Below are 14,936 nucleotides of genomic sequence, written 5' to 3'. Positions count from 1 at the left end.
TGTTTTTAAAAAAAAAAATGGGAAAGTTTGGTGTACGTAAGTGAAAAAGTTGAGATTTCTGGCTTGGTGCATGAGAAAAAAAAATAATTTTAAGAAAACCTTTTAAAAGACATTACTGTAATCTACAGATTCAAACAGATAAAGTAATAAAATAAACACTTAAATGTGTATTTTTGGATGTTTTCCACTTACTAGTTTTAAATGAGACTAGCGCATGGAAAAATAATGGGGTTGTCTTGTCTTAATGCTTGTTAAGTGAAACAGAGAATGCATTTAGTGTAGTCTCATTCACCTGCTGTGATGATGATAATAATATGTGTAAATCATCCTCTAGTACTCTACTCCAAGACAGTCAGTCACAAAACACCACATCTCAGCATTTCAGGGCTTTAATTCAGCTCTTACACAAGTTTAATGTGCTCAGGTGCAAGTACAAGTTTCATAGCAGCAGCGTCTGAACCCAAAATACCTGCTCTTCAGGACAACAGTGATTGTGCTGATAAATGATAGCAGATGCTACTGATGATGGCTACACATTCCTTTAAGCCAGAAAAATACACCCTGTTCCACATCCAGATGGAATGAAGTGAAAGTTCCCCAGCCAAATTTCCGTGCCAGTACTCTGCGTTCCTTTTGCTATGTGCATGAAAAATTATGTTCTAAATCTGGTTTCAGGTCAAAGAAATGGGTAGACAGAAACAAGCACTACTGTGTTTTGGCAAAAAAATGTTGTTTTGTCTTTTAGAGGACATTTTTGCCAGTGTAGAGTTGAAAGATTGGATTGAGAGACGGAGGACAACACTGCTGTGAACATGAGCAAAAGAATGTTCACCTTGCATGTCTGAACATGTCCAGAAATTCAGACAGAAATGTTTCTTAGCAATTTGTCAAAAAATTATAATATTTTAAATAAATAAATGTGTAAACTTACATTAATAAATATTGCACAAAAGCCTACTAAAAATGTAAAACTAATTCAATATGAATTCTCAAAAATGTTGAAACAAAATTCAATGCATGTACACCTTGGAATCCACCAGTTACATTGAATTGCATGCATAACAGCACACACACACACTCATCACACCACACATACTGCCAATGCACAACACCGAAAGACTGCAATAATGTACCTGATTATTGTATAGCTGCAAATTTAGAGCCAATACATTCTAACCTTTCTCTTAAAAATGTTTCCCCATGTTTAATTCTGGTGGTTTGGATAGTGAAGAGGTCACTAAACAAGAATATTATTTGTGAAAGACTATGTGTTTCATGCTACAGTGAAAACCACAAAAAAAAATGTGTGATCTCGAATGGTCTAAATATGAGAAGTATGACAGAACTATACATTCATGAGACTGGAAAAAGCACTTCTAAAGGTGTACAATCTGATTAATGTATGACAAATAAAACCTGAAAACTGCAAAGAGTACCAGAAATAAACTGTCCAATATTCCCCAGCTAATTCAGTGCCGTGTTCAGAGAGCTAAATCTACTATAAACATGCAGACCTGTGTACAGTACATACAGAGAGGAAGTCAATAAGTGCAGCAGGACAGCTGAGATAATACACTCTCAGTATGAATAAAAAAATATTTTTTTTTTTGCAAATAAAAAAAATGTCCTGATAAATGTCTTTCAATATCTCAGCTGCAGACCCTGTACTTTTTTTCTAAAGCACTCAGAAATCAGTCCGGCAATTAAAGAAACATCTGGACTGTATTTTTATATGATAGCTTAATATGCATGGCGGAGATTCGATTAAGATTACTCAAGAAGAGCTTATGAAAACGTTGTGAAAATGTTTAGACCAGAACAGCATCTGGATTATGCAAAACCAAGCACCTTTGGTTTATGCAGGGTAATTAATCCATATCACTAAGATCAGTTTTTAACATAGTGTATAGTTATATACGCTTCTGGAAAAAAAAGAAAAAAAAACATTTCAAACCAGGCCAAGTTGGTTTGCTGGACTTAGATGGTCTTCTAGTCCAATAAAGTTGGTCTGTTGGATGGTTTAAGAGGGGTTTTGGGCACTTGGGCGACCAGTTGTCCACCCAGCTAGCTTGACCAGGCTTGGAGACTGTCTTAAACCAGCTAAGTCCATCTTAAATCTAAAGTTTGCTAAAGGTAAACAAACATTCTTAGTGTGGTTTAAGCAGGGTTTTGTTCTCCAGGGTATCCAGAATTCCCCCTTGTATTGACTTGATAGTCTAAATGCTACATCTGATACCAAGTAGGATTAAATTATGAGAGAGGGGTGAAATCAGGAGCAAAACCCTGATCGCACTCTGCAAGGTGAGTTTCTGATGGATCTGAGTTTCTGAGGATCTGATGAGAGAGGCCGTGTTCCATCCCTGTATTGTCCTTTATCCAGTTGGTCCCAAGGGGAACAGGGGGTTGGTGGTTCTATTGGTGTAGGCAGGACAGCCACACCTCCTCTAAACTTCACAGTTGATTGCGTTTCAGTGCTGGACGTGTGGGTGGGAGATTCACCCCACTGGGATCCACAGCGAGCTCGTGGACAAGGGCGGGGCCTACCCAGGAAGTCCAGAATCTTGGGACGCTCAGGTTGGAAGCGCTAACATGGCGTAGGTGGGAAGATGAGATTTGGATCAGGAAGTCGGGGGTCCTCACTTAAGTTCCACGGAGTCACTACACAAAAAGCATTATAGAAGGCACAAAATGAAAACAAATTATAGCTATGAACTGAATCAATTTATGTAAAAGGAATTCAGACCACTTGTTGTGTTAATTAAGGGGTTGTTGTGTTCATTTAAAGGGGGCATCGGATGCAAAATTTACTTTTACATGTTGTTTGAATACAAATGTGTCTTATCAGTGTATGTACACAACCACCCTACAATGACACAAATCCATTCACTTCTCTTTTTTTAATCCCCCAAAAACTTATACAATCTCAATTATCAAGTCATCCATCATACCATCATACTGCTCAGGCCCCACCCAGGAACGCTAACGGTCTGTCCTGTATTTGTATATTTCTGCCCATCAGTCAGTTGTACGCTGTCCGCCATTTTCTCCTTGCTTGAGCAGCTGAAGTGACAACAAATGTCTCGTAAGCAATGCAGGTGTTTTGTAGTTGAATGTAAGTGTGAACAAAAGAGTCTTCACTTTCTCCTGACATCAGATCCACTGAGGATGTAATGAATTAGTTTTGTTTTTAATGTTAATGCTCGAGGATGGATCAGTACACACTATTCGTGAATGATCTAGCTGCACCTCCAGAAGAAGTAAGTCTCACACTTTATATTTTTAATGATTATTTGCAAATGCCATTCCTCTTCCATGGAAGAGAGGGGTGGGGTGAGAAGTAGCTAATTATCATTTAAAGAGACATGCACCGAAACGGGATGCTGGGAACAAGAGTTGTTTTTGACGAGGTTAAAATGTTGATGTTTTTACACGATCATTTAGGAATTTAAAAAAAAAAGTATGTTGCAGACATTTCATGAAGATGCTAAAGAATCATACCAACTTGTGGAAAACTGTCATCTGATGTCCCCTTTAAAAGGAAGGGAATATCTAATTTAAAACGCAAGTTAAGACAAATTATATCTAAATGTACTCTTTGTAGTCATGTTGGTTTTTACATGGTTTTACAAAACTTTTATACCATTTTTAAGAAATGTTTCAATTTAATTACACAATGCAGTTTACATGTGAAATAAAAAGTATAATTTTTACCTATTTTACCTATTTACACCATAAAAATCTGTATTTTAATTATCAATGAAATTCAAATATATATATAAACCAATATTTAATAGTTTATAAGTTATTATACATATTATTTATATATTTAATATACTATATAATATATAATTATTTATAAATAAAATTATTTACACCGAATTATATTCATATATTATATTTTTATTTGTTTATAATATATGAATTAATATGACAATTAATGAATCTAATTTTAAAAGACTTGTGATTTTGAAACAGTCAAAGTCCTAAAATATATTTTTTATATATTTTTTTTCTGTATGTTTGGCATGTTGGTTGCCGCATGACTTTGACAACTATTTGAAACAAAAAAGTTAACAATTATTATTTTACAAATATTAATTTTGGAATATTTTAATATGAATAAACAAGAAAGTTGCTTTTTTTCTGAATAAATATTAATTAAAGATTATGCCAAACTACCTAATAAGAGTTTCTTTTTAAGAATGGCATTCTTCTATTGAGACTTATTCTTTATTATATCAGAACAGTACCACGCCTATTTCTTTTATTAATATCCGGGCAAAAACATAAGCATCCTGTCATTGACCCAGAGGTTTGCATTAATTTCTCACCTGTTGTTTTGGAGGGTGTGGTAGGGGTGGAATTGTGGTTGTTAGGGAGAGGCGGGCACCCCATCTTTATCGCGCCATCTGAAGGTGTACGATGAAGCCTGCAGGCGGCAATGGGCACAGAGGGCAAGTGTGTAGGTGTCAGAGACTGCCGAGGGTGGTGTTTAAAGCTCTCCAGATGGGTGTTGACCAGTGGGTTCAGTGGAGGTGGTGTCTGTCCAGGGAGCGGAGCAAGGGGCATAGGTGGATGTAGCACAAGCAGCTCTTCACTGTCAGAGCGCAGGAGAGAACGGGTTGAGTTACAGTCAGACACAGATGAATGAGACAGGAGTGTGAGGGATGTGGGGAGAGGGGGAGGGCGACGGGGGCTTTCCCGTTTGAACAGTTTGCGCGTGGGTGGGCTGGCGCCATGACTTTGCCCCCCGGTACGGTGAAACAGCCCTTCCCACCGCGGACGTACACTCTCTTCCACACGCACCAGGTCCAATAGATTTTGACCTAAACTGACAGCAGCCAGAGCCGCCCCACAGCTCAGCAACACCAGTTCTGATCTACGGCATCCACTGGGGCTCCGCCATGTATAACTGGGGGAAACATCAGGAGCCATTCCAGTTATGCCACACTCCATGCCGTAACTGTCCACAGTGGATCCATCCCTGTGGAACGGGATGCAGAGGTATGATTGTCCAGGGGAGTCAGCTGACTCTGATTGGAAGCAGCAGTCCTCATTTTCTACAGAGACGAGTGGGGAGAGAAAGATTTCACAAAGTTGCACCATAACCACTATAACTCACATCTTGTCAGTTACTGTACATGATTTTTTGATTTATGTTTTTTTTCCCTTTGTTGTAAATATTATAATGTAAAAAATATGTGACATTTCTGTGACATTTCAGCCTACCGTAGTTAGATGAGCTTAAACTGATCTATTATTAATGAGATGACAGAAATGTCAAAGTAATGAAAACATATGCATCAGCATGATGCAATGATGCCAACATAATGTCAGCGTCACAAATTATCAATGTTATGTGATTGAAAGTATCCACTTAGGAGTGCATGGCCTTGTGACACAGAGTTGGGCAAAAATTTGAATTTGTCCACAATCCACAGGTTGCAGAATTGGAATTTGAATTTGAATTACTGAAAGAGGAAATTATTTATGGATGGTTCTTTCACAAGGAGATCAATAAGATGCATTTAGAAAAGTGACGTTGAATTTCTATTTCATGTCGACAGTCAGTTCTCTCTCTATGTGAAGTCCAGTGCATCAGTATTATTGTGACTGCAACTAGGAGGTAGTATAGGCAAAAATTCCAAATGGAGATTCTAAAAAGAAAACATTCCGAATCCAAAAATCAAGTGTAATGTGATTGTTACCAGTCTCTGCCAGGCTGCACACGCCAGGAACAGCAGGACTGTGTCTGGGGGAACGTCGCAGGTTTGGAGCACTGCAGGAACGTTGCCGACTGTCCTCTTTAGGAGTCCTCAGACTGAGTTAGGAATACATGCTGTGATTGTATAAACATTTGATAAAGGTTTATGCTTTGTTTAGAAACACACATAAATGCACACCTCTCATCAGCGCTGTGTTCCCTTTGCGTTCTGCCTTTCTTACGTAAAGTCTTCCTCTCCTCCTCTTCATCATACTGGAATGCAGCATTACGGCCCCAGGCTTGACCTCCAACCCCAGGGGTCACTGTCAGCATGAAGGATGTTCTATATTAGGAATCTGGCCATATACAGACGCAAATATTCACAATTATATACACAAAATCAATCAGATCCATGAACACACTTACACTGGATTGCTCGGAGGCGTGGCAAAACAGAGGGGCTGTTTGGAGGGGTGGAGTTACTGCACAAGAGACTCCACCTCCTGTCCAAAGAAGGAGAAGCTTGGACTGTAATCTTATGCTGGAAATCTGAAACATATACATACCATTATATAAACAAACATTCACATTACTTAAACTTGCATTCAGGTAATTCCACAATCCACTGTGAAAAACTTCAAGATAACAGACAAAGTGTGAGAAATATGCTTCAATGACTGTAATTTATTTAAGAGCAAAGAGTATCAATAAAATAGTCAAAAATTTTGCTATTTTACCAAATGTGAATCTAATGAAATCAAATGTGAGTTGAATCTGGTGTGCTTCACATGAGTACTGCTATTTGTATGAATTCTTTATTTAATACTATGAAATATTAACCAGAGGGCAGGCTGATGCGGTTCCCGTCACGAAGTTTGAGTCGACTGCACCTGAACTTTCCATGACGGTTTTGAACTTGGGGTTTCTCTTGGTACAGCTGGTGAATGATGACATTGAGCTCTCGCTCCAGAATGTGAATTTCTCTCTCTGCCAGTTCCTTTTCCCGCTGCCTTAAAGCCTCTTCCTGGTACTTCTGCTGTACAGCTGCATGACTCAGTTCTTCCTCCCAGGATCTCAACTCCTACAGCAAGACAGAGAAGTTGTGAGATCCAGCCTACTCATCATTGTGCTCTATGTAGTGTGTATAATCTGGTAAATTCTTTTGGCACACATCCATTAAGGAGTTTAACGAGCATTACCACCACAACAGTAAATTGAACAGAGATTACACTGCAAATAAAATGTTTACAAAATCTTTTGACTGCGGTGTCCTGATACTTTTTCTGATTAATATATTTCAAGATGAAATTAAAGTTCTTTTGCTACTTTTACTTAGTAAGTGTAAGTGATTTAAGAATTGTTTTGAAAGAAATTAATACTTCCATGCATTAACTTTATCAAATATGTGACATAAAACACAATGTTACAACAGATTTCAATCTCAAATAAATGCTTTCTAAATATCAAAGAATCTTAATTTATCACGGTTTCTACAAAAATATTAAGCAGCACAGGAATAAATTACATTTTAAAATATAAGAAAACAGAAACTATTTGTTTAAACTGTAACAATATTTCCCAACATTTGTGCTTTTACTGTGTTTGTGATCAAATAAAAAGCAAACCTTTTCAATCGCAAACTTTTGATTAGTATATGCTTTTTTATTTTAAAATTACAAAAGGTTTTCTTTGAGGCTTTGAGGCAAAGTGTTTGAATTATTCAGTAGTACAATGTATTTTTATAGCTTTATATATATATATATAAAAAAGTCAATGGTATGTCCTTATTTAGACAGCTTTTGAGAACATGTAAACCTTCTCTTTGGCTCTGAGCTGGCTGAACATCTCCTGAACCTCCAGCTTCCAGTCATCCTGAAGGGATTGGAAGGATTCTGCCGGCATTTCAAAGAAGCCCGACTCCTCGATAGCCATCAGCTGGTCTAGAATACTGGTGAAGAGGGGTCTTGCATGAGGGTCCACATTCCAGCAGTCTACAGCAGGTGAGAAAAACAAACACCTCAGACTGACGGTCAGCTGAAAAGAACGCCAGCTGAGCACTCAGAGATGGGGTGTGAGTGGGACAATGAGCCTTCTATATATTGTCTTCAAACTCATTCAATTAAAAAGAAAGTTCGAACAAAAATGAAAATTCTGTCATTATTTACTATATGAGCCCCCCCCCCCCCCCCCCCCATAACACAAAATGGAGAATGCTCTGATTTATCACATTGCTTTCTATTTTACAACCTGTATTATTATGGAGGTTATCAGTAGATTTTATGGTAAAAAGAAAAAACAGATACTGGTGCTTCAAGTATAGGAATGTTAACAGTATGTTACATAACATAAATTGTAAAATATACAGGCATACTGTTATACCAGAAACATTAACACATTATTTTTATGTTAACCTTAAGAGCTAAATTACTTCTATTTAGTATTACTTCATTATTAAAAAGTTTTTTAAATAAACTGTATATATATTTCATATACCGTAGTATTTTATTTTGTTCTATTTATTTATTTAAAGTTGTAAAATATTAAGGCGTCCCAATACTACAAATGATGTCACAGTACTTTTTATGGTGAATTTCTGGCAAGCATAGCTGCCGGTTTTTGATACTTGTTATGCTGATTTGTCACCTTTGGAGGGTGAGTAAATGATGACAGTATTTTAATTTAGTTACATACAGTTCTTAAGTTAATACGTTACAGTAGAACTGTTGTATATGAGATTTTCGTGCCTTCCATCAGCCGGGCAAATGGCTCAGGACATGTGGAGGGGATCGGCAGGGACAGTTTGTTCATGGCCACACCATAAGCTACCGCCAGACCATCAATGCCACGAAATGGCACCTCTCCTGTCAGCAGCTCCCACAGCAAAACACCATAACTGAGAGAAAGAGACAGACATACAAAGAGTTCGAAGTTTAAACAAACCTACTAATGTAACAAGCTGTCACCAACATTTTTTGTGCAATGACTAGCAGAATCCTATAAAAATGCAACACTATAAAATGGATGACAGGTATTGTGTTCCCAAGTAAACAGAAAACTTTGTATTAACATTTCAAAGTGTGTCTTTGTAGTGTCATATTCTTTCAAAATGTAAAATATGTGCTTCAGTGGCAAACTGGGCAAAAAAAAATTGCCTTGTAGACAGTCTGAAAGATTCCTGACCAAACTGTTTGGTGAAAAAAAAAGGTTTGGTACAGTTTGGCTATAAATGAACACTAAAAAACACTACAAATTATATATATATATATTACTGTAGATTTCAAGTTACAGTAACAGTAAATCAAATGGAGTACAACCAGCTGTTTCTGCAGCCACACAGACACAACAAACCCATCACACCTTGTTAATGCAGGTAGAGAACAAAGTATCTAAAGAAGTTAAGAACCACAGTGCTTTGACGCGTATCAAGAAGCTTTCTATTTATATCTCTTTACTATCCATCACTCCCCTTCTGTACTCTGTAATCAGAACTTGTGATGAGAAGCAAAATTCAGACACTAATAGCTAAGCACAGCACAGCACAGCACCAAAAACTGGGCTAATGACACCATTTGTTTGTTACCATGGTAACCAAAACCTTTATTGGTCACTGCTATCTGAGACCTATAGTTTGATAAATAAAACTGTACTTTGGCTATACAAGTCGTGCAACAACTGTATGATTTGCTCCCATTATATATATATTCATATAATAAATATAATAAGGTAATTTTAAGGTAAACTGTGTGTGTGTTTGTATGTGTGTGTATACATACACATACAAATTGTAATTGTATGTATGTAATTGTAATATATATATACATATATATTTTTTTCCATAGTATTTATAGCAAATGACAGAAACTACAGACTAATCAAAAACTAATCTAATTTCATTATATGGACATTTCATAAACAATATATGTTTTTGAAGTTTATTTTAACCTGTTTTACGACATTTCTGGAGAATATTCTCAAATTAATTGTGTGGGGTTTTTTTACACAGGGACAGTATGAGATGCTGAAGCCAAGATGGCTGCCATGTGGAATAACTTGCCTTTAGTGTAGCTAGGTCACAAACACACACACATACACATTCCTTGCACCCACCTCCAAACATCACTGCCCTTGGAGAAGGTCGAGGAGCGTATGACCTCAGGGGCCATCCAGGCATACGTCCCCGCCGCGCTCATCTTGGTGGTCCGATGCCACTCCCGAGCCAAACCGAAATCTGTCACCTTCAGAGTCTTGTTGCTCAGATCATCATTCTCCACATGCTCCAGAATCAGAACTGTGGGACGGAGTTAATGTCAATAATGATGATGAAATACATGAAACAGAGGTTTGGCATTTAAATGACAGCCAGCTTTGTATAAGAGCTGTCCACCAGAGTGGTGCTGAATTGGTCAAAGCCGTCACTGTAACAACTTCAGCAACTCTAAACCTCATTAGAACATTGTATTACATGAATGAAAAAGGTAATGAATTAAATCCAGTGATGGTTGGTTGAGTAGATTTACAGTTCAAATGCTTCTTTATGTACATCACAACTTGGCTGTGACATTATGTGTGTTTTTGTCTAAGTTTGGGTCATTAGAAATTAACTGACTTTGTTTTTTCATAACTCAGCCAATGAAAAGCTTATAGACTTATCTTTGAACTACAGCATCCAATTGTCAGCAAGGTCCTATCCTAAACATAACTAAATGGCCTATGAGAGCCCAAGACATGCTTCGAGAGGCCAATCAAGTGGTAGGGAGTGAAGGTGAGTGCAAATCCTCTGTAATATGCTTTGGGTTTACAGGATCCAATCAGACAAGTCAACTGCCAAACACATGATTACAAACCACTTACACACTCAGAGAGCCAATACACCAGCCAAGCCCTCCAGCTACAAAAACACACTCCTTCCATGAATACTTTACAATACACAAACAACCACATACACATGAAAAAAGCAGACAATAAAACTGCTCCATGTTCCATGGGTTTTCAAATCTGGGGCCACAAAGGGGTGTTGGGGGAAATCTGAGAACAAAAAAAAAAAAAGGTTTCGCAAAATTATTATTATTTTTAAAGTTGTCAAAGTTACCATGTTAACTTTTGATATTAATTATCTGAATATCTCAGAATTAAATGTTAACAAAATACTAATAATAATAATTTTGAGATTATTTCTGTTTCATTCATTTTCATTTTCCTTTTTAAACACTTATTGAAAACGTATTTCATTCCAGTGACAGTCCTAGTATACTAAATTTGAAAACAAATAGTTTTAAAGGTTTATACATCTTACATTATTCTAATAGTGGGTAGAAAAAAAACGGAAATATATTTGGTAGAAAAAAGATACTCTATCAACTTAGTACAAAATAAATACTCTGCTTTCTTTACATAAAATATATCAAAATATAAATAATATTATCCTATTATTTTATTTTAGATACAACATTTATTCTCTTTATAATATGTACAAATGTATCTTTCTACTTGAAATTATGTGGCTGCCATTATATTTTAGGGAGAGGGGCCCTAGAAAGGAGATTATAATAATTTTGGGCACTTGGCATTAAAACTTTTCAAAATGCCTGGCATAGGGTCTAATAATATCTTACTGTTGCTGGACTTGAGGTCTCTGTGGATGACGGGTACAATGGCCTGGCAGTGCAGGTACAGCATGGCATGTGCGATCTGTACCGCCCAGTCCACCACTATGTGTGGAGGGATCCGTTTCCCAGCCAGGGCCCGGTTGAGCGGCCCACCACGTGCATATTCCATCACTAGGCAGAGGTTGGGCTCCTGCAGACACACTCCCAGAATGCCCATGATGTTGGGGTGTCTCAGCATGGCAAAGAGCTTGGCCTCCTGACAGACGCTCTCCAATGTCTGCGATACATCCTCATCGGGGTCCCGTCGAGCTGCTTTCACTGCCACCTCCTTCCCTTTCCAAATGGCACGGTACACTTTTCCAAAACCTCCAACCCCAATCATTTCCTCCAGCGTCAGCTCACTGAAATCTATCTGAAGAACTGAAGAGAAAGAGAGAATATAGGTTAAAAACACTGCTACAGATGTGTCCTGTTTACTTTAAATAATTACACTATCAGTTGAAAAATTTAATGCACATCAAAGCTGAATTTCTTTGAAAAACGGTATTGTAAAAACAGTAATATTGTGAAATATCATTACAACTTCCAATAACTGTTTTCTATATTAAATATTATACAATTTAATTTATTACATTACTGAAAGCTGAATTTTCATCATCATTACTCTAGTCTTCAGTGTCACATGATCTTTCAGGAATCATTCTAATATGCTGATTTAGTGCTCATTTATTATTGAAGCTCAGTTATTATTGATAATGGTTATTGTTATTATTAATAAGATTACTGTGGGTAAGCATGTTTATTTGAGAGGTTGAATTATAAAGGGTCTAAACATGAAAACAAACAGGAACTTATTATGATTTGTGTGCCATTCATATGAAAAACAGCTAAAATGCCTGTTAGATCCAGGAAGAAATAAACTGGCATAAAGCTTCACATGGTGGGATATGTGCTTTAAAAATGATGGCTGACATGGGAGAAAATGGAAAGCAGAAAACAAAGATATGCATGCGATCGTCTCCTCTCAGCCATTGGGAATAAGGTGTGTCTGGGCCACTGTGTCTTTTATTAATATTGCAGCTGGCAAGAACCACATGATAAAAAGTAGGCCAGCAACCATTTAGGAAAAGCAGACTATCATCAACAACACATGACATGTGACTGATAACACAAGGGCACTAAGATGATAACAGAGAGCATGAAAGATGCAAAACATAGCAGATATGCTTCTAAATCTCAAGCACAGAGCACAACACAAACACACATTAAATTTGCATAAAAATAATTAAAGGAAGACCCCTTATCAACAAACACACTATATGACCTAAAGTATGAGGAAAAACCTTGCCACCAATAAAATGTTTTACGGAGTCTGGTGTGGCATACGAATCGAGATGTGCACTGCACTGAATAATGCTGGAATGAATTGGAATGAGACCCATCAATAAAAATCAGTGCCTGACTTGAATCTGAATGGGAGCAAATCTTAATGTGAGGAGGCTGCTGGAAAATCCATATGAAGGGAACATTCACCCAAAATGAAAAATATTTTGAAAAATGTCTCAGGTTTTTTTTGTCCATACAGTGAAGTCAATGGGGCCCAATCCTGTTTTCAAAATATCTTCTTTTGTGTTGCAACTAAATAAAAGTAAGTCATTCAGGTTTGGAGTAAATATGGGTCAGTAAATGATCACCAAAAAATATTTTTAGGTGAACTATTCCTTTAAGATTGTAGCAGTCTTTTGGAACATGACAGCTGTTAGCTGCTAGACAATCTCTGACTAGATATCAGCTGGTTTTTAGAAAACAAGTGCTGATAAACCAGCTAAAGACCATTTTGGGACAGCCTGAAACCTGTTACCATGTCTAAGCTTGTTTGGTCTTAGTCTCCTAACCTAGTCAGTTGACTTAATTTAGAGGGTTTTTTGGGACTTCTTAACTAGTCAGGTTGGGAGACCAGAGCTCCAATTTAGACATGATGGAAGATCAGTAAACTATCTTAGATTGGTTTAGGGATTTTCCCCCCTCAGTAACGTTAGAGGGAGAATATGTGCAGCACAAGCTGTGTTAATGTGGTTACTGATTAGTGTGGGGCACAACAACTAAACCCAATACATAAAACATACTACGAAGGTAAATGTAGGCTATTATATGTTTATGTAGTAGGCCTACACAGATATAAGGTTACTTACAGTGTAACCGAGGCACCGAATAATCGCCATAGTCCTCCGGCGTGTCCCGAATCTTCTCCGAGATGCCGTTACTCACGAAGTTACTAGGGAAAATACCGACCCGGTCCCCGATCACACCTGTCCACCACCCCTCATCCCCGGACACCAGCGAGTCCTTGGACAGCACCTCTACCCGATCCCCCTTCCGTAGGCTGAGCTCATCCTCGGCGGTAGCTTCGTAATCGAACACAGCGGTCCAGTATCCGGCTCCGGACGGGGTCGCCACCGCCTCAGGGCCAACCCCGAGGAGACAAGCTCCCGGCCAGGGCTCAGCGGCTTCATCGCCGTCTTTGCTGTCCGGGTCGCCGCTGCTGTTAATGGGGAAACTGAAAGCATCCATGCTGCCGATCCATAAGGGCGACCCGCCCCGGTTCAGCTCCTCACCTGTCGCAGAACTCAAGACCAGGCGCAAAGCCGCAGCATTAGTAGCAATTAATCCGAGAAACCTCTCGCCTCAACGAGCTCCAGACCTGCTGCACGCTTCATAAGGAACCGCCTCGGCTCATTAGATGATCTTTCGGTCCCGAACATAAGCCACATTTTGCTGTAATTGGCTACAACAATGCCCGCACCCCTCAACCGCTCCTGAGCAAGCATTCAACCCCTCCCAGTCCCAGCACATGATTCCAGTGTGTTAACGAATTCCTGATTGCTGCGCTTTGATTGACGCAGTGGTGCATCAATCGTCTCTCCTCTTTATTAGACCCGCCCACTAAATCTCTATCACAGCAAATGCGGGATAATAATTTCAGCACCACGGGGCTGGACAGCGCGCCGCCGCACTAGAAAAAGGTTGAGTCGAGAAGAAAGATCAATACATTTCTGACACAACAAATAGTCCAAAATACCGTTAGTAGCTTGTTTTAGCACATTTTCTTTGAAAGGGACAAGGAGATCAGTTTATAAAACTAGACTGGGGTTAGTTGTCACACATTTACACCAGTGAATAGCTTTTTTGTAGGTACAGACATACTTTATACGACTTTAAACAACATGCCCCAATCAGGAAAATAATTGTGGGAAAAAAAATCCAGCAACAAAAGTAATCCATGCAAAAAAAAAAAAAAAAAAAAAAAAAACTTTATCACACAAACATCGTATTTAAGAAATGTGTTTTAATATCAGTGTTTATGGTATTATAACACGCGAGACAACTTTCCCCACCCATGACTTATGGGGAAAAAAAACAGTTTTTGCTAAGAAAGCTAAAGTGTGTGGTTAAAATGTACTTAATTATATATTCAGTTACCGCAACTGTTACCCTACTTATATAGCAAGAATATGATTTTATTATCAAATGAGATACATTTGTAACTGTCGGTGATCAAGTGGCACAATCTGATGGAAATACTTAGACCAGATAAAATGAATCCAAACTGATATCAAATTTTTCAA

The 14,936-nt window shown here is 38.1% G+C and overlaps 1 protein-coding gene across 1 annotated transcript; it reads right to left on the bottom strand.

The window, feature by feature from the left end:
- Positions 1-2,846: 2,846 nt before the first annotated feature.
- LOC132110518 (mitogen-activated protein kinase kinase kinase 9-like) lies at positions 2,847-14,189 on the bottom strand. Its single transcript, XM_059517203.1, has 11 exons — positions 13,503-14,189; positions 11,317-11,730; positions 9,812-9,992; positions 8,449-8,597; positions 7,520-7,695; positions 6,545-6,785; positions 6,131-6,253; positions 5,904-6,027; positions 5,709-5,821; positions 4,332-5,060; positions 2,847-3,060 (listed from the first exon to the last, which is right to left on the bottom strand). Exons 1-11 carry the CDS (start codon positions 13,879-13,881, stop codon positions 3,020-3,022), a joined length of 2,670 nt encoding a protein of 889 aa, XP_059373186.1. The 5' UTR covers positions 13,882-14,189; the 3' UTR covers positions 2,847-3,019.
- Between the last annotated feature and the right edge of the window lie 747 nt (positions 14,190-14,936).

This window comes from Carassius carassius, chromosome 30 (assembly GCF_963082965.1).
Source record: "Carassius carassius chromosome 30, fCarCar2.1, whole genome shotgun sequence".
NCBI lineage: Eukaryota > Metazoa > Chordata > Actinopteri > Cypriniformes > Cyprinidae > Carassius > Carassius carassius.
The sequence above is the reverse complement of the archived record's forward strand: the minus strand, read 5'-3'. Positions and strand labels throughout refer to the sequence as shown.